Source organism: Amblyomma maculatum, chromosome 5 (genome assembly GCF_055883805.1).
Source record: "Amblyomma maculatum isolate TAMU_Amacu chromosome 5, ASM5588380v1, whole genome shotgun sequence".
Classification (NCBI taxonomy): Eukaryota; Metazoa; Arthropoda; class Arachnida; order Ixodida; family Ixodidae; genus Amblyomma; species Amblyomma maculatum.
Genome location: NC_139348.1, coordinates 35,496,043 through 35,520,422, shown reverse-complemented (window position 1 = coordinate 35,520,422; position 24,380 = coordinate 35,496,043). Strand labels below are relative to the sequence as shown.

Here is a 24,380-nt window from a genome sequence, read left to right as displayed (position 1 = left end):
TGCAGAGAAGACCTAGTGGGCACAATGGTTCATGCCCACGTAGCTGAACTTGGTGTGAACAAACCACTGCAGTGGAATGGATGCCTCCCTGCATGCTTACCCTGGCAGTTTCCATGTCCATATGAATGGCCATCACACGGTTGCACCCTTCTGACAATAAACTTTCATCCAAGGGACACTGAAGCCTGTGATCAGAGCGACACAGAAGCCAACAACACCCATGCTCCCTTGGCTTTATGGTAACAAAGTAGTGAATGCAGAAATGAAACTCAGGTTAGAGCCATGCCCCCATATTAGGTACACGTCTGCTTTGAAAGGGTTTCTCTACATCAGCACTGGTATGAAATTTCTGCAAATGTTCCAAGCTCTTGACTAAGGAGAGAACATGTGGATGCTCTTACAGAGCACATGTCTATGCCCCTGTATACGGCGCAAGGGCTTTGTTTCCAACTTGTTTAGCCGAGCTCCCTAGCACACCTGGCAGTCTGAAGGCTGGGAGGATAGCAAACACGAGGCCCTTTGGCTTTCAAGAAATTATGGTCATTGATGAAAACAAGGTATGCGACAAAGCTCGGAAGCAATCCCTTTGGTCTGCATACGTTTGACAGGGGCTGTATGACTGCTGGCACAAGGGTCCCCGTAGAACTGTACTGCGGACAAGACTTCACGAGTTAGCCGTAACATAAATGCTTTTGCAACTGTCATCTACTGCGCTCCTTTCTTACAGTCATGCTCACACATTAGCTACCCTGCACGCAAGAAAACATTCAGACACTCACTGCTGGGAAAAAATAGCAGCAAGGGAGTTCACATGTGAACTCCCATCACCGTGCTGAAAGGGAAGAAATGTTCACTCAAGAACCCATGGCATAACGACGACTGTTTTCATGGTAGTACGTATCTGCTTGTCTGCTATGTACTGTGCCTCCAATATTATACCCCATGGATTGTTTGGCAACAGTTTAAGCAGTTGATCCAAGCACCAAAGCAAGACGAATATAGTGGCTTTATGACAGACACCTTACGCAAACAATTAGGAGTGCAACACTTATGTGCCACGTCTTAGCATGTGTAAGTTTAGAATTCTGCAAACTGAGCAATGATATCTGGACCAAGAAAAGCGCACAGGTAGATCATATAAACACAAAGGTTTTTGTCTAAAAAAACTTCCCTTTAGATATATAAACGTAAAGCTTACTACAGCACACAGAAGTTAGCAAACAACCTTAAAAAAAGCTTTGTGCACGCGCGCACACACACACACACACACACACACACACACACACACACACACACACACACACACACACACACACACACACACACACACACACACACACACACACACACACACACACACACACACACACACACACACACACACACACACACACACTTCAAATCAAGCAAGTAATTACTGATTACTGATGTAAGCTGCTAAGCCACTTGCTTACTGTGTCTGTGTCACAATATTTCAATGAGCACAGATTGATAAATTAAAAACTGATTGCCAGATTGCCAAACTGCAAAAAGGAGATGAAAATTGAGCTAGAGTAGGATGAAAATTATGAGAAAACTTCATTTTCTAATTAGAGGGATGGTGCCAGTAATAAATGCAGCAAAGTAGTCGGTCCCTGAAGGGGTGAAAGCTACACAAAAGAGTGTGCATCAGAATTGCTTCCAAGATGAACATCTCTTTAAAACATGTCACCTCATAGTATTGTTCTTTTCTTCTTATAGAAGCTTGATTTCAGCCATTGTGAAGACAAACTCGCTGCGTCAATTGCTTGCGCCATCTGCTACTGTATGTCGCACAATGGAATGCCTTGCATTCAATGCAAAAGACAATGAGAAAATTGCCTGCTACATATTTTTGCCTCTAATTTTATCTACTGCTCACCAGTTTCGTTGTCACTCTCATACTTGCTAGCATCGTTTATCTGTCGATTTATTTGGGGCTGCAGAAACACAATTAGGAAACAAAAGTTGTGAAAGCTGTTTTCTTTTTTGAGACTATAATTCTAAATCCGCACTTGCGACATAAATGTGATGCATTTCTGTACTTCTAATTCAGAGCTATGTTACAAGCCATTTCAGTGAAAAATTCAGATACAAAAAATAATAAAAGTACAAAATAAACCTTAAGCAAACTGTTGGCCAAATTTAGGTTTTGTGTAACTACCATTCCTGACCATTATTTGTGCTGTTTTATTAATATAACTTTGATTTTACTACTGCCAAACAGTGATTTATTGTTACTACTTCCGAAGTTTTGATTCCACATTAAATGTAACAAAGCTATTTAAAAAGCAGCACTGCTGAAGTTTTGACAATGTAGAGATGCATCAGCTGAGCTACGTTCACTGGACAACACAGAAGATGTGAAGAACATAATTTCCCCAATGAAATACACCATTCACACACACTACGAAGACACGGTGAAATAACAAATGAAAATGCACTGACTGACATAGAGAACTGTAACTACTTATTTAAATCAAACAACTATTTGAAAGTAGCAACAAACACTAAACTGAGAAGGGCAAAATGTACAGAAATGTCATAGAGCTGTAATTTTTTTATGTTTCGTCCCACGGTGAGCGTCTTTGCGCACAAACCACACTGGGATAGTTTCTGCCACTTCTTGGGCAAACAACCGTCTTACGGATGTTCTGCAATGCACTAAATGAGGCTCTTTGCCTGCATAGATTTGTATGTTTTCAAACAGTTGCCTTCTTGCCGTCTTGCAGCGGCTGCATTGCTTAGGCCGACCCCTCATGCATGCGCTGGAGGTGCACCCTCAGGTGGCCCTTGTGAGAAAAGTCGCAGCTACAGAACTCGCGCTGAAATGGGCGACTCGTGTGAATCTGGAGATGCGTGGTCAGGTGGGCTCGCTGAGAGAAAGTGAGGCCGCAGTATTCACAATGGTACAAGCGCTCGCCCGTGTGGGTGCGGAGGTGTGACACCAAGTGCTGACGTCGTAGAAAGCTGTGGCTGCAGTATTCACAGCGGTGTGGGTGTTCGCCAGTGTGAGTGCACATGTGCCGCGTCAATTGCAAGTTGCGTGCAGACTCACGGCTGCACTGGTCACAGCGGGATGAACCTGTGTGGGTGTGGAATGGCTTCCTCAAGTCCTCGACAAAGCCTTTGTCACAGTGGATAAAGCGGTGGAGCTTCCTGCTTTTGGGTTCGCCCTCGTCATTTTCCTCTATGGTATGAACTGTCACGTAGGTATGCACAGGGCGCCTCCCATCACATGGACTCTGCTCCGGACTTGTGACGTGCTTACAATCCAAGATGAGTGAGCCTGCATTACGAAAGCCAATGCATTTGGTAAAACATTTAGAAAGAAATGCAGGACCTCACACGTCATACTGTTCACTTGGTACTACCAACATGCAGTGTACAAGAATGTAACCTTGTCCATGTCTAGCACATGCAGCTTTACTCAAAAGACTGACCTTTGAAGGAACACACTTATGGAAAAAAAACAACTTATGCATAGAAGTCCACCAACAGCTGAGTGAAGGTGGCATTTAGGCTTTCAAATAAACCACAATCACCAGAAGAAACCTGTAGACAGTGTAACAAGTTAAAAGCGGTGCATGCGCATCTCATGCATAAAACATTGCTAGCTTAAAAAGCAAGCATTTAAATGGAGCGATGACAGGGTATGTTGAACTTTCATAGAATGAAACAAAAATAATACTCCAGTAAGATTTTTCACAAGCAGCCACAAGGATGGTCATTGTTCAATAGTGAGAAGCTCAAAATTTGAAAATGGGCCTAATTTTATAGGGGCAGTATCAGCCCAGTAGGTCTCTAGCCAAGACTAGATCAGCTCTTTTTTATCTTCCCAAAATTTTAATCGTATAACACATTGATAAGTTGCAGCACTAGAGTGCGAAGTTACAGGCATGCCACGTTCTTTTCCTTGCTTAATTTCCTTGTCAGTCAAACTGACCTAACTTCTAGCTGAAACGCTGCCAATTTTTCACTAAAAAAACAGGACATCAAGTAATGCGAACTCAATTACTACACACAATACGACAAACGGCACAAACTGAATGTGTGCAATGCAGTATAATGGGTCTAGGTTTTCCAAGCTTGCCTCACGTGATTAAAAGCAAATCATCACGATTAGCATCCAAGTCGATGATTTTTAGTACACTTGTAACGGAAGTTCTGAGTGTAAAAATGCCCTTGCCTAGCATATGCTGCACTTGGCATCAGCCCACTGGATTGAATGCAGCAAACAGGACAAAAAAAAACAACAAGTGCATTTGCTTTTGCTTTCCTGGCTAATTAGCGCGGCTTCTGTGAATGCCGTCATTATAATCTCTGATGCCTTGTGTTCCCTCTTCACTAGCAAACTGTTGGCAATCACCTTCATCCGAGGAACTGCTCTCTGCTGGCTGATCTCCAGTCTTGTCAGCTGTACGTTCTATGAAGAGTTCACCCAGAAGGCAAGCACCAGCCATTGACGAGCCAAAAGACAGGAAGGAGATGCTGACTTCTTCGAGAACGGCAACTGGCACACTGCTGACGTCCTTCACTCGGAACCTTCTGAAAGTAGAATTTAAAAACTTCCATCTTATGACTCTTAACATTTCAAGCCAATTATGAAGTGTGCACAAACATTAAATGGACTGATAGGCAATACGCAGCTCACTGACAAAAATAAATATTGCGTTCAAACAATACTTTACCAAAGGAAATGGAGATTTATTTATTTTATTTATTTGAAATACCCAAAAGGCCCAGTAGGACATTACATGGGGGGGATGTGGAAGCAAATCAGGGTAGAACAAAAACAGGATAAGAGATTATGTTATGGTGGTATGTGAGGGAAGTATATAACTAGTCAAGTAATCTTTATACAAAACTAGGAAAGAACAGTCGGGCAAGCAACGTTTCAACATAATCATCAGCCTGACTATACCCACTGCAGGGCGAAGGCCTCTCCCATATTCCTCCAATTAACCCGATCCTGTGCTAGCTGTATCCACTTGACTCCTGCGAACCTCTCAATCTCATCCGCCCACCTAACTCTCTGCCGCCCCCTGCTACGCTTTCCTTCCCTTGGAATCCAGTTTGTTGCCCTAAGTGACCATGGGTTATCCTTTCTTCGCGCTACATGTCCTGTCCATGCCCATTTCTTCTTCTTGATTTTCACTAAAATGTGAGTGACTCGAGTTATTTCTCTTACCCACTCTGCAGGTTTCCTATCTCTTAATGTTACCCCTACCATTTTTCTTTCCATAGCCCTCTCCATGGTCCTCAACTTAAGTAGAACCCTCTTTATTAGCCTCTATGTTTTAAACGTTGCCAGGGTCAGTTTCCAATGGCGGCCTGTCCAGCGGAGCCAGAGGTTCTTAGCACCCCCCACTGCGTCACAGGTCAACATAATCAGAGAACTGTAAAAAGAAACATGTGCAGCGATTTAAGCAAAAGAGAAAAACATGCACATCGCACATGACAGACACTACAAAGCTGACTATGAATACAGAAGCTAAAACCAGCAAAAAGATAAAAGAAACATTTGAGATCTCACCGACTCAGACACACAAATGACATCGAAAGAATCAAGGAACGAAAACTCTATACAGGGAACGACAAAACCGCACAAATTGATTACGATGCGTCTGAAGAAGCTAGCAATGCTGCTTGAAACGCTGATAATCAGTCAAAACAGCGATATTAGACGGCAACTGATTCCATTCATTTATTGCTAAAGAGAGTGGCGAATATTGATATTTTTTTGTTCGTGCAAAAATTGGGAGGATTTTGTTTGCATGGTCAAGGCGGGATGAGACGCGAGGAGCAGGAAGATGGGAGCGAGCGAATTCCAAATTGCTATAGTATAATGTGTGAAGAAATGATAATCGCGTAAACTTCCTTCTGAAAGCGAGCGATGGTAGGTTTAAAACTTCTTTAATTGATGACATACTCTGAAATCTTGAGTAGGATGATGTAATGAATCTTGTTGCTATATTCTGGACGGATTTAAAAGATTGGAAAGGGAGTCCTGGTGAGGATGCCATATGACGGAAGCATATTCTAAGGTTGGTTTTATCAGTGTAATGTAAGCTTGATGTCTTATGTTAGAATTTGCGAGGTGTAAACGACGCCTTAGCATGCCAAGTTTTCTAAAAGCTTTGCCAGTGACGTGGTCTATATGAGCATTCCAAGAGAGATTAAAATGCAAATAAACACCCAGATATTTTATAGAAGAAACAGATTCAACAGTTTTATCGTTGATTGTGTACACGCTATGCAACAGTCCTGGAACAGGTGAAAATCTTATATGTTTAGTTTTTTCTTCATTAATTTCCAGTTTCCAAGTACGCCACCATTCAATTAGCTTGTTTAAATCGGACTGGAGCATGTGTGCATCTTCCGTGTTAGATGTTTTATAGATCACGCCGAGTCTGCAAAAAGGCGAATTGATGAGTTCATGTTACTTGCTATGTCATTTATATAAATTAAGAATAGCAAAGGCCCGAGAACTGTCCCTTGTGGGGCACCTGATTTTACACGTGTAGGGTTAGAGATGCAATCATTTATCTTAACTGATTGGAAATGATTAGTCAAGAATTCAGCGATCCATCTGGTCGTTTTATCATCAAGCTGCAGATTTTTAGTTTTTAACAGTAAACGTTTGTGAGGAACATGATCAAAGGCTTTTGAAAAATCTACAAAAATTGCTTCTGTGTCAAGGGACATACGTAGCGCATGATGTAGGTCAGTAACTAATTCAAATATAACTGTGTTTGGCATGATCTTTTGTACCGGAAACCATGCTGGTTTTCTAGAAGCGGATTATTTAAGTGGTTCATAATGTGAGAAAACAAGATGTGTTTTAATAGTTTGAAGCATAATGATGTCAGGGAAATGGGTCTGTAGTTAGTAGGATATGTATAGGAATGTACAATCTTCCAGTCATCTGGGACGCATCCTGAGTCAAGTGACTGCTGAAATAGCAGCGACAAAAGAAATGATGATTTATGGCACGTTAGTTTGAGAAATTTTGGGGTGATACCATCGGGGCCAGGACTGGTGGAATGTGGAAGTCTGTCAATCGCCTTCGCTACGCCATTTGCAGATATTACAATTTGGAAGAACTTAAACTGTGTACACGAAGGAGGGAGTACGTGGGAACTGGTAAGTGGCATCTTGTCTGTGAATACTTGATGAAAGAGTTCACTAAACGTTTCAACGATAAGTGGAGAGGAATAGGCACAACCATTTTCGTCTATTAGGATAGGTGCAGTCTGGTCAGGTTTGGGATTAACTCAGGGGAAGAATCTTTTAGGGTTGGTTTTAAGCATATTGAGGAGAGTCCGGCTAAAATAGTTTTCCTTAGCTTCCAGAATTGCAGCTGTAGTTAGAATCGAAAGGTTATGGTCAAGCAGTGAATTGGTTCAACTAGCTTTCTTAGAAGTTCTCTTTTTTTCTGTTCAGGCTTCTCTTCACATGGGCTGTGAACCAGGGGTGATTCGATGCTGCTCCGATTCTTACTTGTGGAATACAAGTAGATTCAATTTCGCTGAGATTATCACGCAATAGGCGCCAATTCTCATTCGCGGATCGCATTTCAAGGGTGTCTGCAAACCAGGAGGAAAAACTAGAAAATATATGATTAATTTTCTGCATATCGGCATGAGCGTAGTCGCACATTGTTTCTTTTCTGTTATTTTGTTAGTCCGAGCCATCATTAAGAAGCAGTGAACCAGCCTATGGTCGCTAATCTCCTCCAGGACGCGTGTTGTAGCACGTTAGGGATGATTAATTAAAAGTGAGTCTAAGATGTGACTGCCACGCGTGGGTTCCTGTACCAGCTGTGAAAGGTGATGCAGCTGAAGCAAGTGGAAAAAGCGAACACATTCAGAGCGATTGTTCTGAGAACAGACAGAAGAAGACAACCAATTGATAGTGGGATAATTGAAATCGCCACCTAAGACAATAATACACTTTGAAAAATTTGTTGTAATGTGTTTGAGAGCGTCGTTCAGGAGCTCATAAAAATCAGATCGGCTATCATGGGGACGACAGCAAGCCCCAAAAATGCATTTGATGTGCTGAAAGCAAGCAGACACCCAAATCAACTCGAGGGGTGTGTCAATCTGCATAAGAGAAGGTTCATAATCGTCTTTAATAGCGATTATAACCTTGCCACCTCGGTAGTTATCTGTCTTTGCGGAAGAGCATCAAAGAACTTAGAAGTGCAAGCTCGCTGTTGGAAATTTCTTAGCAAGTTTAAGCTGGTATAAATAGCGAACCCTAAACCCATTGTGCCTTTGAAACGCCGGAGCCGTGTGCTCCACGCGCTCAAGGTTTTCAATGCATCGTAAGGGTCGTTTCTGGGGGATAACGAGTTTGTCGATGTTGGCCACAATGGTATATAAACCACAAACTAGTAAGCAGTAGTTAAGGTGTGAGTAGATAAGGGTGAAGTACTAGTGTCGCTTTAACCATACGGGGATCAAGTGCCTAATTTTGAGCAGCATGCCAATGAATCTCCACACATTTGCGTGTATCCTGTTTATGTGAGGCATCCAGCTCAAATGCTTCTTAAAATGGACATACCTTGTCTAATATAGTCATTAAATTTAACGCTGATTAATGCATCATCAGGTTTATTTCTACATTTAACACACAATGCTGGTGCACAACGCCTTATCACCTCAAGTGCACCAGAGGATCGAAGAGCAGCAATGCTACTTAAATGCATCAATACGGCAAGGTACCAAACAGTTGAAACATTGCAGAACACTGACATTTAGGGTGATTGCTGACAGAATCACAAGGATGCCAGCCTTAGATCAAACGAGGGGCAGTAGGCCGGTTACTGGATAATAACATAGGAACAGGCCATATCTGTGTTATCAATAAAAACAAATAAAAGTGTGCAGTGCATCTCAAATGAAGCCTTCACAACTTACAAAAAGTAATTAACTCACTTGAAACATAAGCATTCATGCAGAAATTGCGTGATGAGGTTGTCGAGGAGTCCCCATCTCAGATGACGCAAGCATATGGACTGTCCACCAACCATAGCTCATGGGAGACACTATAGGTCGGTGAGAAAGGACGTTAGGCAAAGAGGTAAAATCTCTTCACCGATATGCACTCCATGCTAGCAAGGGGCAATACAGTAAAAGCTTGTTAATTCGAACTTCACGGGGTAGGAAAAAAGTTCAAATTATCGAATGGTCACGAAAAACCTGACAAGAACCATTTGCATTACAGTAAATGTACGGTATTTACGAACTCACTCGTATAATGAACCCAACCATCCCTGATTTTTGTCTAAGAATTTGAAAAAGAAAAAAAAAAGGCGTCAGTCGTTAGCGCTTTCTTCTGTTTCAATTGCTAGCACTTTCTTTCGTTTTGCGTCATCACGATCCACAATGCATTTCTTGGCAATGCACCAAGATGCTGCGCATAGCGAACATCACGATGTGTGTACTTTTTGTTGGCTCTAGCGGGGGGGGGGGGGGGGGGGGGGGGGGGGGGGGGGGAGCGAATTTGGCAGCACGCCAGTGCTTGTTCAGTTGTGCAAGCCTCGTTTTCTGTACGTCCGCCTTGTCATGCCATGGGTGACTGAGGTGGGGGCAGTGTACTGCCACCTAATCATTGGAACGCGTGATGACAGGAAACTACTTTTGAAGCGGACGAAGAAGCAAACGATGCCCAAAAACCAGCATCATGATCGCGGCGGCCGACTGCCCGCCTCCGTTGATGGCTGATGAGTGGAAGGATAGATGACTCTTGCAAAAGAAAAAAAAAATATATATATATATATATTTATATAAAATAATTCACCCATCCGAAGTCATAGCCTTTCATGGGCGTTGGCTGGGACCGCGCCGACAATATTTATCTGTATTTGCGATTTAACAGGGCTTGAATTAAGGAGTATTTAGTTATGAGTTTCGGAGGTTGCGTGGAAGAGAAAATAGGCAGCCTCCACCGCTCCCTACCCTCCGGCAGTGCCGGCCGCCGCGCCGGTCATGGCGCCCTTTAGGCTTTACCCACTCTTCCATGGTTTTACCTGGTTCCATTTTCTGTTCCTGTTTCGGACAATGCTCAGCCTCTAACAAAGCCTCCTTTATACTCTCTGTGCCTGGCAAGTCAGCGGTCCGTGGCCGTCACCGCCGCTCCTCCTCCCTTGACAAGTTACACCGTTGGCTGCCGAGAGATGGCGACAGCGACGTAGGGTCACCCTTGCCAGGCAAGTGCCAGGTGCGCTGTGTTGCACAGCGGTCCGGATAGCCACACGCTGTTGCTCTCTCTGTTTTGTGCACTGCTTTGCAGTGTGCAAGGTCATGCTTCTACTTTTATCGGTCTTCGGGTGCTGCAGGAATACAGCATTGCACCAACTGGTAAGTGCCAGCTTTGCTTTATCCTTTCGGCGATCATTACATAGAGTTCAGCTGCTTTGAAGCTTGTGAAAAATAGTGACAGCACCAAAACCTGTGTTAATTAAGCGTCAATACTGCAATAATAATGTTAGATATAATAATGCTAGATGTGCACGTGTGCTTTCTGGACTGAAATGCTGATTGCTTCCTTGCCTAGCCTGTCTACGTAGTGTGTTGGATGTGCTCCTGCGCAGTGTTTTTTTCACAGTATACGCTAATTACGAAAGTTTGTGCTAAAATAGGAACACAAGCTTTACCTATTGTGAAGATGACTACTTTAAAGTGAATGAAACCGAATCGTGCAAAGCCTATATTAGTTTCCCTCGTCAACTAAATTGCTGTGTCCCTCTCTAGCACCGGAAGCCGCAAAACTCGTACTCAACCGCATTGAGGCCTGTGAAAAATAATGACAGCACCAGAAAATGTGTTTATTACGTATCAGTAAGGTAATAAAAATATTAAATATGCACATGTATTTTTTTGGACTACGGTGCTAACTTCCTCCCTGGTTAGCTCGTCTGTGTGGTATGCTACATGTGCTCTAACGCAGCATTTTTTCTTTCGCTAACTACGCAATTTTGTGATAAAATAAAAACACAAGCTTTACCTATTGTGACGTTTACTTTGGAGTGAGTGAAACAGAAAGATGCAACGCGTACATTTGTCTTCCTTGTTTTTCAAGTAAAAAAAAAGACGTTTGTATGACGCGCTGAATCCTTGAAAGCAGCAGCTGATACCGAAATTGTTCTTACAGATCTCAATGGCATACTGCGATGCAGTTGTTCCATTCATCTGCAAATCAAGCTGGCTTCTGATGTGCCCTATCAGTGACAGCAGTCACCGTGAACATTTTTCCCTACTTGTGGCAACAATTCATCACACCACTTCTGATACTCTTGTAGCACAATTGCTGTTGTGAAAAGCGTAAATAAATGCTGATGCCTTTTTTCTTAAATTTTGTTCTACCGCAGCGTAGACTAGCATAGTAACTTTTTTATTACCATTGGCGCTAGCACAGCAGTCATGCAGTTTTTCGAGCCATGCGCAATTTCTTGAAACTGCATCACATAAATTATCATAGTGTTGGTGTCATAGCGCCCGCCGACGCTATAAAGTGGACACGCTGAGATCAGCATTACCAGCCCGTGTTAGAGGAAAATAAAGATGTACAGCGCGTGCTCAGAGCACAAGCACGGCACGGGCTGTTCAGAATGAGAAGCCTGCCATGCTGGTCATCTTGCTCTGGTGCTCCACTGCGACCCTGCAAATTCGCAACAGTGGTGACCCGGCCTAAGAAATGACAGACCCCAGCAACCTACCGCCCTCAGGCGACCTTCTGCCTGACGCTACCTTGCGTCAACGGGACGTCGCGGCTCTCCAGCTCCGCCTACCAACATTTTGGCCTAAGTTGCCGCAGATTTGGTTCACCCAAGTGGAAGCCATCTTCCATCTGCACCCCATCACCTCGGAGGCATCTCGGTTTCGTCATTTACTTTCCAACCTGCCTCCTGAAGTGGCTCAAGAGGTGGCGGACATTATCGCTGGACCCTTGGGCGATGCCCCGTGCCAGCGACTAAAGCAGGGCCTTCTGGACCGCACCACGGCGTAAGAGAGTGCGCGACTCCAGCAGCTGCTCACCTACGAAGAGCTTGGAGACCGCCGCCCCTCCCAGCTACTCACTAGCATGAGGCAGCTCCTGGGCGAAAGCAACGCCAACTCGAATGGCGCACTGTTGAGGCAGCTCTTCTTTCAACGCTTGCCGCAGTCCACCTGCCTCATCTTGGCTGCTGCGGGAGATTTGACCCTTGACCGCCTCGACCAGTTCGCTGATCGAGTCCATGACGCGACATCTCTTTCCATCGCTGCCCTCTCTTCTCCACCGAAGACCTCCGCCATTTCACGGTTAGAGGTCCGGATCGATCAGCTGGCCGCTTCTATCAATGCCCTTCGGACGTCCTCTCATTCCCAGCACAGTTTCTCCTCAAAACCTCGCCGCCGTTCGTCTTCGCTGAGTGGTCCGCACTCGTCCAGTCCTCGCAGTCCGCATCTCTGCTAGTATTACCGAAATTTCCAGCACCGCGCCCGCCAGTGCACTCCACCATGCAACTGGTTGGGAAATGCGGAGCGAGATCACTGACGGCAGCGTGTGACCTCGCTCTTCAACTTGGCCGCCTTTTCGCCGTCATGGACCGCATTTCTGGCCTGCGCTTCCTCGTCGACACTGGTGCCGAAGTAAGCGTACTGGCGTCCTCCAAGGCCGACCGTGCTTCCAAGTCACATGGACCTATTCGCCGTGCGGCCAACTCAACCTCCATTGCAACATATGGTCTCCGATCCCTCACTCTGGGCATTGGCCTGCGGCGCACATTTCGACGGGTCTTCATCGTCGCTGATGTACATCAACCTATCCTCGGATCCGACTTCCTGATGCATTTTAATCTGGACTTCAGCATGCGTCGCCATCGTCTCATCGACAGCAAGACGCGCCTTTCCATCACTGGCGTTATATCGGCTGTCACTTCCACTGGCATTCAAGCTCTGATTCCGTCATGCCTGTACGCCCGAGTCCTCGCAGACTTTCCCGAGGTCACGAGGCCTTGTAATCTCCATCAGCCACCCAAGCACGGTATAACCCACCACATTGTCACGCATGGTCCCCCTGTCGAAGCTCGTCTGCGCCGCGGCTTGGGTGAGCGTCTGGCTATTGCAAAACTGGAATTCGACCACATGCTCCAGCCGGGTATTATTTGCCCTTCATCCAGCGCTTGGGCCTCACCACTCCATCTGGTGCCCAAAAAAGAACCGGGTGAGTGGCGGGTGGCGACTACCAGGCTCTCAACGCTCACACAGTCCATGACAGCTATCCCCTTCCACACATCCAAGGCTTCACTGGACATCTGGAAAGCTGCAAGATCTTTAGTAAAGTGAACCTTGTCAAAGCGTACCACCAAATCCCTGTTGAGCCAGCCGATATTCCGAAGACGGCCATCACTACACCCTTCGGACTGTTTGAGTATGTACGCATGCCATTTGGGCTACGCAGCGCAGCTCAAACTTTCCCAAGATTCATTGCTGAAGTGACGCGTGGACTCCCGGCGGTATTTGCCTACATCAACATCATCCTCGTCGCGAGTCGTTCTTCACAGGATCACGAGCGTCACCTCCGGGAACTCTTTCAACGCCTCCAAGAGTTTGGTTTGGTCGTCAATGCCCAGAAATGTATTTTCGGCTCTTCTGAGCTTGAGTTCTTGGGCTACCACATCTCGGTGCTGAGAATTCGTCCATTGCCTTCTCACATCCAGGCTGTTAAGGACTTTCCAGCACCCACTTCCCTACGTAAGCTCCGTGAGTTCCTGGGCCTAGTGAAATTCTCATGTCGCTTTATTCCGCACTGCGCCGAGCTTCTTCACCCCCTGACTGACCTTCTCTGCATCACCATGTCCTCATCCTCCACGATTTCCTCATCTCCCGAAGCTCAGGCCGCTTTCACGGCTGCAAAACAAGCCCTCGCCAATTCAGTCATCCTCATCCACCCAAGGACTTCCATCCGCGCATCATGGTGGATGCTTCTAGCATGGCCATTGGTGCGGTTCCCAGCAGCAGATCGACTCCAAGTGGCACCTACTGGGTTTCTTCTCTCAGAAGCTCCAGCCTGCCGAGACTCACTACAGCGCATTTCGCCGTGTGCTGCTTGCCATCTACTTCACCATCCAGCACTATCGCCACTTCTTGGAGGGCCAGCCATTTTACGTTCTCACGGACAATAAGCCTCTGGTGTACGTGTTCCGTGTGAACTCTTCGAAGTATGTCGCCCGTGAACTTCGTCAGCTGGCCTACATATCGGAGTTCACAACCGATATTAGACATATCAAAGGCACCGACAACGAGGCAGCTGACGCACTTTCACGCATTACCACCATTGCCGTGTCTTCACCTGCTGTGGACTGGCAATCTCTGGCCCGGGCGCAGCTTGAAGAGCCTGACCTGCAAGCCCTGCGTGCCCATCCCCGAGCCCTCTGTTTGTACCCGGATCTGTTTGTACCCTCATCCGTTTGTACCCGGATCGCTCTGGTGCGACATATCATCGGCCCTACCGCGACCGTTCATCCCGGAGGCCTTTCGTCGTGCCATTTTCCATTCCCTCCACGACATCTGCCATCCCAGCATTCAAGCCACGCAGTGCCTCGTTACCCAGCGGTACGTCTGGCTGAACATTAACACCGACGTTCGCCAGTGAGCCCGCTCGTGCCTTGCTTGCCAGTCCACTAAAGTGACACGCCATACCAATACTCCCCCTCAGTCTTTCCTGTCGCCTGGATCACGCTTTGACCATATTCATCTTGACCTCGTTGGACCGCTTCCCCCCTCTCAGGGCTACAAGTATATTCTGACGATCGTTGACCGCTTCACCCGTTGGCCCGAAGCCATGCCGATTCCGGATATTACTGCGCAAACAGTTGCCAGAGCTTTCGTTTCAGTGTGGATTTCCCGCTTCGGCTGCCTCGGCATTGTTACCATGGATCGCGGCTGCCAGTTCGAATGTGCCCTCTTCACTTCGCTCACATGGCTACTCACACCATCTGCCGCACCACATCATACCATCCCTGTGCCAACGGGATGGTCGAGAGGCTCCATCGCCAGCTCAAGGCTGCCCTCACTGCACGCCTGGATCGCGAGCACTGGGTCAACCACCTCCCTTGGTGCTCCTAGGCCTACGTGCCGTCCTGCGTCGTGACCTTGGCTGTTCGGCGGCCGAACTCGTCTTCGGTACATCCCTGCGGCATCCCAGTGACTTGTTTGTACCTTCAGCTCCCTCGTCCCAGCCCCTACAATACCTTCATCGCCTACAAGACTGTCTTCAGCATCTGCGCCTAGTGCCGCCTCGCTCATCTGCCCATCAAGTCTTCGTGCATCCAGACCTTGCTTCGACGCATGTGTTTCTCAAGCGAGACGCTGTAAAGGCGCCTCTTACCCCCTCATACGACAGCCCATACCGCATCCTCAACAGGACGACAAAGTCAGCGACAATCCTGCTGGATGGCCGTGAAGAGGTCATCTCTCTAGATCGCCTCAAACCCGCGTACCTCGAGACACCTTCCCAGGAGCTCCCCTCAGATGTTTCCGGCTTATCTGCAGATCTGCTTGCTACCGTGGCACCGCTATCTCTGCCCCGTCGGCGCGTACACTTTGCTGTTCCGTCTAGGCGGGGAGCCCTATAGCGCCCGCCGACGCTATAAAGCGAAGGCGCTGAGATCAGCGTTACCAGCCCGTGTTAGAGGAAGATAAAGATGTACAGCGCGTGCTCGGAGCGCAAGCACGGCACAGGCTGTCCAGAATGAGAAGCCTGCCACGCTGCTCATCTTGCTCTGGTGCTCCGCTGCGACCCTGCAAATTCACAACAGTGTCATTGCCTAAAGAGTACCATGATCACTTGTTATGCTTAGAGGATGTTGGCATTACAAGTAATTATGCTTAATATGCACAATTCATGCTTCGGGACAGTTATCCCGTGAGCGAATAACAGCGCTCCCGCCCTCGCGCCGACGTTCGTACCTGCGCGCCTTGACACCTACGTCAGTGGCGCCCTCAGCAACGGGAGCGGCAGCGCCACTGCTGAGGGCGCCACTGACGTAGGTGTCGAGGCGTGTTGTTCGCGCGCTGCGTTGACAGGCACAGAGAGTATAAAGGAGGCTATGCCCCTAACTATGCCTTCCTATCGCGGAGGTGTCTTTTTTTTGGCCACGTGCTGTGTGCCAAGCTGCCCAGACGCGGCGGTGTGCAGTTTGAATTGTCCGTAGTGGAACTGACTTGCGTTCTAATTAATGGGCTTTTTTATATACAGATCTCTACGGGGTTTGGCTGGACCAAGTGGTGTAGTTCGAATTATCTGAAAATTTGAATTATCGAGGTTCGAATTAACGAGCTTTCACTTTAGCAGTGTTGGATCAGGTGGTATTAACAGGATTGTATCGGGAAAGGTTTGGGTTAAAAGCATTTGAAAAACATTTTTAATAACTTCAGATCTACCGATGACACCACCTAACTCAGTAGAGGAGCTGCAGCAAACATGCCTTTAAACCTGAACACAGTGCAGTGGTAGGCTTAAAAAGTGACCACGGGAAAAAATACCACAAAATACCACAAATACCACGAAGGAAGGAGACAAATGTATATGACATGGGTACCAATATGACAAAAGTGAGCAAAGAAGTCAAATCCACGTCATGGAAAACTAGCGACCAGGAGAGTAGAAACAAGTTCAACTCCACTTATGAGCAACAGCTTGGACATATCCCTCAAGAAGAAAAATAATAATTGGATGGAAAAACTAATAATTGTAGGGTAATTTAAGAGAATTAGGAGAGGGCTTTGTTCTGTGATGACTACATACCTTGTCTGCCAACCACTGATGGCAGCATCTGGGCTGCAAGAAAAATCACGCACAGCTTCACACCCCTCGCCTTCCGGCAAGAGGATGTTGACGCCGAGCAACAGCTTCCTTTTCTTGCCCGATGCCAACCGGACCACCAAGACAAGTGTCACGTCAACTTTCTTGGAGCAACCTGGGTACATCTGGTAGGTGTAGCTGACACTCAGGCAGCCAAATGGGATGTCGCAGGTAAACAACCTAAGAAAGAACACGTGCCACTCTCTGTAATACGGACCACAAGAGAGCTACAGCAAGTTTCATGACACACGAGGTTTAAGAAGCATAAGCTGCAGAAAAAGCACAAAACTTTTTTTTTCTTTTTTTTCAGAAGCCATGGATACTACAAAACATCAACCAGCCAAAAAGAAACGGGGAATACTGAAGCTCTGCCTTTAATTAGGGGTATTACTCAACAATGATGAGGGCTCCCATCGATCAAATGTGTGCCTCTGTTATGTACACACATGCTCTTTAGCAGACACTCATAAGCTACCAAATTAGGTGAAAGTCCACCCCACACAAATATAAAACCCCGATGCCTTCACCTAGCTGTATGAATGTGCCTGTGTGGCCTAGGGGCAGCTCTGGCTAATAGTCTAGTGGGCGAAATTCTAATCTCCCCCTCCAATCTCTATTCAATCTTCTTTGCCCAAGTTATCTGCTTCAGCCAGCTCGATCAGGTCAAGTGGTCTGGTGGTGGTGTCGCCTACTAACTACAACTCTGCCAGAGGTAGGTCCAAGGTTTTTCCTTCACAACACCAATGCCAGCGTTAATGGCAACAGTGTATTTTTTGCAGAACAGGGCTTTAAAACTGTCCCCTTCACAGTCACACAGAATATGTGTGTGACTATACGTATAACAAAAAATTGCCGACAATTACGTTACTTCCTAATGCGAAATTTGAGTGCAGCTCGTCAGTTGTTTCACCCTTTCGATAGATTGAGGCAAAGATTTCGAGCAAGACAAGTTGTACAATTACAGATAACTTTCTAAAATTTTTCACACGTATTCCTTCAAGAAACACTCCACTAACAGTTTTTGACTGTCATGAAAGAAGCTTTGTGGTCAAAGAAATGAAAAGAGCAATTAAGTTATCGGGAGGTTGCGGGAGACAGCGCGTGGGCCCATAGGAACGTTGCATGACGAACAGATATCAGCGACTGACTGATGCCGCTGACGTCGCTAGCAAGCGAAGAGAATGTGACTCTGCGCGTCGGCTTGGGATGCGAGCACCGTGATCCGCTGATAGCGAGCAGGCGTTTCGGCAACCGAAGAGCACCCTCGCCGCCATGCAGGAAAAGGGGGGGAGGGAGGATATAGCAGCAGCGAACGGGGAAGTGCGCGCAGCAATCAGATAACACGCATGGTCGGCCCCACGCAGGAAGAGGGGGGCTGAAAGGGGGGCGGAGCTGGTTATAAGGCCGACACCGACGCGAAATCCAGGAACGGGCGCCAGAGAGCTGCGCTCTAAAAACCTGTTGCAAGTTCAATTCAAAGTTTGGGCGTTCAGCATCAAGTGCGGCGTCTCCATCACAATGAAATTCTGCCGAAGCCCCCAAGCAAATCTGCGATCGGTCGAGAATTAATTTCTGCCTGTGAAAAAGCTGGTCGCTCGCCACTAGCCAATAGGAACATGAGGAGAAGGCTGCACTCACCGCCTTGCCCGTCAACATATAGTACAGCTCCACATTCATGCCAGTGGCACGGATAGGTCAAGTGCGGAAGTGTTGTCCACCGAAGTCACCAAAAAAGCTATATTAAGTTCAATGCATAACAACTCAAAGACATTTATTCCAACACCATGTTGGTTTCTTTGTCCTTGACTTCACACCTCAGTTGCCAGATGCATTTTCTAGATCAGCTAAAACGGAGCTAAATAGTTCTGATTGCTGAAGATTTCACTCTCTTAATGTCATAGGTTCAAGTGCAAACATATCAGAAAAGTACCTTTGCCCAAGTACAGAGCACTATCAAAATGCAAGGGCCTGTTAACTAGTCACAACAACAGGAGTACAGGTAATGTAATACAGGTACCACAATTAACTGTCCAAAACCCCCTTTCATGTAATGAAGAAGACAGTGAAAACATTACAAGTAAAACAGCTGCATGAAGTCTTACAAATGCTTAAATCTTTATGGATATAGCTTTGATGCCAAAAGGTTAGGATACAAAGTTCAAGACACCATACATCAGACAATATTCTCATAATAAACATTCAGTAGAAAGTTGGTGCTTGTCCTGTGTCCTCTTGTCTTTCATACCATTCTGTGTTCTGTGCACTATGATTTCCAAATCGCCTCAATGTGCTACCTTATCAATATCATAACACAATACTCGGTCAAATGTTAGTTTCTGCGCCTTAGAAAATTGCGTCTAACAGGCCTGCTTTACCGATACAGTAAAAGTTCATTAATTCGAACTTCATGGGACCGAGAGCAAAGTTTGAATTATCCAATATTCGAATTATCCAATGGCCTCGAAAAAATTGACGACCATTTGCATTGCGGTGAATTTATCCTATTTACTCGCGAAACAAACCCACCCACATAATAAACCCACCCACCCCCGATTTTAGCCTAAGAAATTGAAAAAAAAAATAATAATAATAATAAAAATAAAAAAAAAACATCAGGTGTCAGTCGTTAGCGGTCCTTTCGTTTCGCCTTGCCACGGTCAACAATGCATTTCTTGACAGTGTGCCAAGATGCTGCGCAGCGATAACATCAAGATTCTTTACCTTTTGACGTTGGCTCTAGCAGGAGGGGGGTGAAGTTAACTTGCAGAGTGCCAGTGCTTGTCCTACTGCGCAAGCCTCATTTTCAGTACGTTCTCTTTATCATGCTATGGGTGAGTGGGGCGGGTGCCGTCTGCTGCCATGCGCGATAACAGCAAACGCCTTGTCTTTTGAAGCGAACAATGCTAAAAGCCGCCGTCATAATAGGCGTCATGATCGCAGCTGACCCGCGTGCTTTCGTTGACGACTGATGGGTGGAAGAATGAACAACTCTCACAAAAAAAAAATAAATAAATTCTGCGTACCACGAACCCGTAGCGCCCGTCCGAAGTCATAGCCTTTCATGGACATTGGCTGGGACCGCGCCGACAGTGGTTATGTGTATTTCTGAATTAATAGGACTTGAATTAACAAGTTTTAGTTGCGAGTTTCTGAGGTTACGCAGAAGACAGAGCAGATAGCCAACGCCAACTCCGCCGGCGGCCAAACCCCCGCCAACCTCGCTGCAGGTCATGGCGCCATTTAGGCTTTACGCACTTTGGATGATTTTACTTGGTTTCATCCATCCCCGTTTTGGATGTGCGCAGCCTTTAACTATGCTGAGGTATTTTGTTTTTGCAACGTGCTGCGCGCCAAGCCGCCCAGACGCAGCGGGGCGTAGTTCGAATTATCCGTAAGGGAACCGACTCACGTCCAAATTAACGAGCTTTTTGCATACAGATCTCTATGGAGCTTGGCCGGACCAAGTAGTGTAGTTCAAATTATCTGAACATTCGAATTATTGAGGTTCGAATTGACGAGGTTTCACTGTAGTTAAGAATTGTTAAGTAATTGTTGGTAGAATGTATTAGCCGTGTCACAGTTGACAGAACACATTAACGCTGAGATAGTTTTAGTGCCAGCATTAGCTTTGTGCATGGGGCTGTGCATAAACTGAAGGACACTGCTCTGTGGCTACTGTGCGAAACAGTTTTGAAACAACAAGGACGATGTCTAAGCACCAATGAGTTTGCCTCAACAATGACGTATAATATATGTGCGTCTGTGTGAACACTTTGGACACATGTGGTGACTGTGATCACTTTTGGCTGCTCGGGAAATGGTGAGCGTTTTGCCCAATTTACTTGGCCAGTAATGAGACGGAAAAACAAATCTGAACTGTGCCTACAGTCAGAAGAACAACCAGCTTATTCAACTTCTTCCAAAACAAACATGTGACACCAATTCAAACACAAATGTATCCACTCACAGGAATACATTCACAGTGGCCAGAAGCTAAACGGGGGAATCTTTGCTTAAGACACATTTTGAAAGCGTGCTCAGTTCACTACATTATCCTGTCAACAACTTTGCCAGCCTTTGTGTGCCCAAAAATATTTCACCACCACACTGTGCTGCTGCCTCTAGGGCATCTCACAGCAGGCCCATCTGCACTGCACTGCAAGCCCACTTTGTTATCTTTGTTGCTTTACTTCCTTTCAATGCAGACACAAATTAAAATGGCCTGCAAAACAACACTGCTGCCATCACATGTCAATTTACCCATGCTGTAGCTGTTATCAGTAACCATTTACTCGTGCTGACAACTTGACTACCTTCTTCATCACACCCCACATATAACATCCCTCAGAGTCTTCGAAGTAATAAAAACACTTAAGCTCTACCTTTAAGGGTACAATGCGATACCATAGGCGACAAGCCCACATATAAGCCCCGCTTTAACCAAGTTATATGATTGTGCCTGCACAGCCTAGCGATAACATCAATGCAACAATCCTGGCACGCTGACTTTATCATTCTCCCATATGAAAGAAGAGGCTCGAGTTGGAGGCTCCTGCCAAATATAACTTCAGGCAACCCTATGTCCAGTCAGTGCTCAGCCATGTCAGCTGCCAGCTCACGACCTACTGTATTATACAGTAGGTCGTGTGCCAGCTACTGCCTGCCAGTGCCACGTTTGTGATTTTGCGTTCTCAACACCAACACTGGCACCGGAGGGCAGCCGCTAACACCAGATTTTCGGCAAACGGGGCCTTTAGTGATATCGCGTTTAAAACCTTGTTTCCCTTGTTTGCAGAAATGCCGCCTCACCTGAAGTAAGGGCTGGCCCTGGGTTTGGCTGCGTCAGGGGTGAAGCGCAATAGCAGGCAGCTGCCTCCACTGTACGCCTGCTCTGTGCACACTTCAGCCGCTCCGCACCCATCGCACAGTGAGCGTCCTTGGTCACGAGGCTGGAGCTGCTGCTGGGATAGGTCGGACCAGGCCATGGAGCTCACCACCTGCAACAACACAGCCATGTGAAGAGGCACGCTTTCGCTCACCGAAATCAAAACAGAGGTAAACACAGTGCTTTCAGGTTCCTGCGTCAAAAAGATAAAAGGCCAGTTTTAATTAAGGTTCGCGCATCAACCAGGCACAAAATTTTAGTGTGATAGCATCAAACACACTGTTCCGCGAAAATCTGGTGCCAGCATTGCCACTGTGAGCGAAAAATCCCGAGCACGGCATCGGCAAGCGGTAGCTGACATGGCCATGCACCGACTGACTATAACGTTGCCTGATGTTACATTTGGCAGGAGGTGCCAACTCGGGCCCCTCCTTTCATATAGGAGGGTGATATCAGAATCAGCCTGCCAGGACATTTGAATTCACTTTACCCCTAGGCCCTATAGGCACATTCACACAGCTTGGTTAAAAGTGGGGGCTTTATATGTGTTACCTTGCAGGTGTCATTATTCCTGCGTCTATGCCGCTCAGGGCACCGTCTTCAAGTGACATCACATCAATGTTGCATGAAGGTGCAACAGCGAAGTGGCCGGTTTTTGTGCACTGCTAACAGCCCGAGGACATTCGCTCTATCCGAGATTCGGCACCATAGTCATAGTGTAAATTACACAGGTTGCATTTTTTTGGTTTGTGCTAAGTGACTGTTCATCATAGGTTGGGCCATTATAAGAGGACTAAACTGTATAGCTACGAGCCACTACCTGCGACCTCTGTGCACTGAACACAAAATTCTACTGACAAGGATTTTTTAGTGTGTAGCACTACAAGCCGCAATCACGGATTTCACCGATGCCTGTCCGAAGCCGCTCACTCTCTCTTCGTGAACTTAAAGTAGAGAAAGAGAAGGTGGCGACGCGCGTGTCGCGCGGCTCAGCACTGTGGAGGTGGAGCAGCCGCACCGCTGCGGCAGAAACCCCTCTCTCTGTCCTTCCGTCTCTCCGTGAACTTGAAGAGGAGCAAGGGAAAGTGGCGATGCCCGCATCACGCGACTTAACACTGAGGGGGCGGAATGGCTGCATAGATGTACCCAGTGGACAATGAAAGAGGGGCATGTCACTTGCAGATGTGGCAACCGTCACTGGGCAGCATCTCACAAGTGTGAGTTGTTCCGGAGTGAGCAGTCGTGTGTCGCTCGCGCGTCCTCAACTTATGCATCTCTCCCCTCGCATTAGTCACTCCTCAGCCTTCACGGACAGCAGACGTGCATGCGCGGTGCTCCCTGGACCTCGGCTCCAAGCAGCTAGCCGCGTCGTGAAGCTATTTGCGCTTACCTCTGCGCCTTAACTGGCCTCGCCTTCAAGCGCGTTTCCCTCTCGCTTTCTCTCTCCCTATGATTCCACCCCAAACCTTTCGGTCGCAGAGCAGTGCATTGTAAAGGGGTACATTGTGCTGGTTTTTGTTCATTTCTGAAGATGGTGTAAGGAAAATTGAGGACGCGGCTGCGTCGCACGTTTGCTTCGCATCAGGCACTGCAGCGTAGGTTCACCATGCTTGACGTGCTGAAGTACAACAGTTAAGCAGTAATACACACCTACTTCGCATTTGATTAACTATGCAAATCGGCCGTAATTTTTATTGCAACTGTCTGACAAAGACCTGCCTAAGGATGCAGTAAACATTCTGTACATATTTCATGAACCAATTTGGAGTTCCTTCTCCTTGCTCCAGTAAAACACCCAAACTAGAAAGGAAAGAGAATGAAAGGACATTGCTGCAAATATTACATGCATCATTCCAAAAACCAGCATTCATGGCACTTAAAATCCACTACTTTTTATGCATGTTTTTTAAAAGCTTTTTAAAAGCGTTGTTTAAAAGCATTTTCTTCAAACGAAAATTTTGCTAGTGCATCCTGTACAATGACGCATCTAATATGCTTTTTTTCCGTTTTGATTAATGTTCTTAAGTGAACAATATCCTGACACGGAGGCGGTGACAACTTCCTTGATTACAAAACCTAAAGTCGTCTCAAGGGCTCCAAACATTAGTAATATACTAATACAAAATGCCGAAAGGTGGTGGCATCCGCACTCCTCATTCATCCACACACACAGCCAGGACAAGCCAGGACAAGCACTCACATTTCCAGTTGCCACCAAGGGAAATATAACCATTTACTATAACTGCCTTTTTTTTTTTTTTTTACATGGGCCCTATTGAGTTTTGCAACTGGTAATATTAAAGAGCTCTGGTACAAACAGGAAGTGGAAAACACATCCATTAGCTGCCAAACAAGGTTGGAAATGACAACACGGTAAATGTATAGCAGTTCTGACTGGTAAAAATTTGGGTGTCTATGAATGGTGGTGGTGCCCACGGCCATTAAGAAAACTGTGTTTAAATTGCAAACTTTCAGATTTTTGTTAAATGCACAGCCACTGGGAAAATAAAATATGTTCAAGAGTTGCAGTAACAAAAAAATCTTAGACATAACAGATGTAGGTAATTAAGGTGGAAAAGAAGAAAGAAAGAAAAAAAAAAGTAATTTCCAAAACGCAATG

The 24,380-nt window shown here is 46.3% G+C and overlaps 1 protein-coding gene across 4 annotated transcripts in view; it reads right to left on the bottom strand.

Annotated features, from left to right (window-relative positions):
• Positions 1–1,373: 1,373 nt before the first annotated feature.
• The window catches only part of LOC146188008 (cytosolic endo-beta-N-acetylglucosaminidase-like), a 67,816-nt gene continuing 44,809 nt past the window's right edge, over positions 1,374–24,380 (bottom strand). For 3 of the 4 annotated variants that reach the window (XM_084603589.1, XM_084603588.1, XM_084603590.1), the window contains exons 7-10: positions 21,685–21,872; positions 16,819–17,055; positions 4,388–4,566; positions 1,374–3,307 (exon numbers count right to left, since the gene is read on the bottom strand). In XM_084603589.1, the coding sequence (XP_084459715.1) occupies positions 2,763–3,307; positions 4,388–4,566; positions 16,819–17,055; positions 21,685–21,872 (1,149 nt within the window). In that variant the 3' untranslated portion in view covers positions 1,374–2,762. Of the gene's footprint in view, positions 3,308–4,387; positions 4,567–8,963; positions 9,074–16,818; positions 17,056–21,684; positions 21,873–24,380 lie in introns of those variants that run through there. The other variant, XR_014707462.1, reaches the window with a different exon arrangement.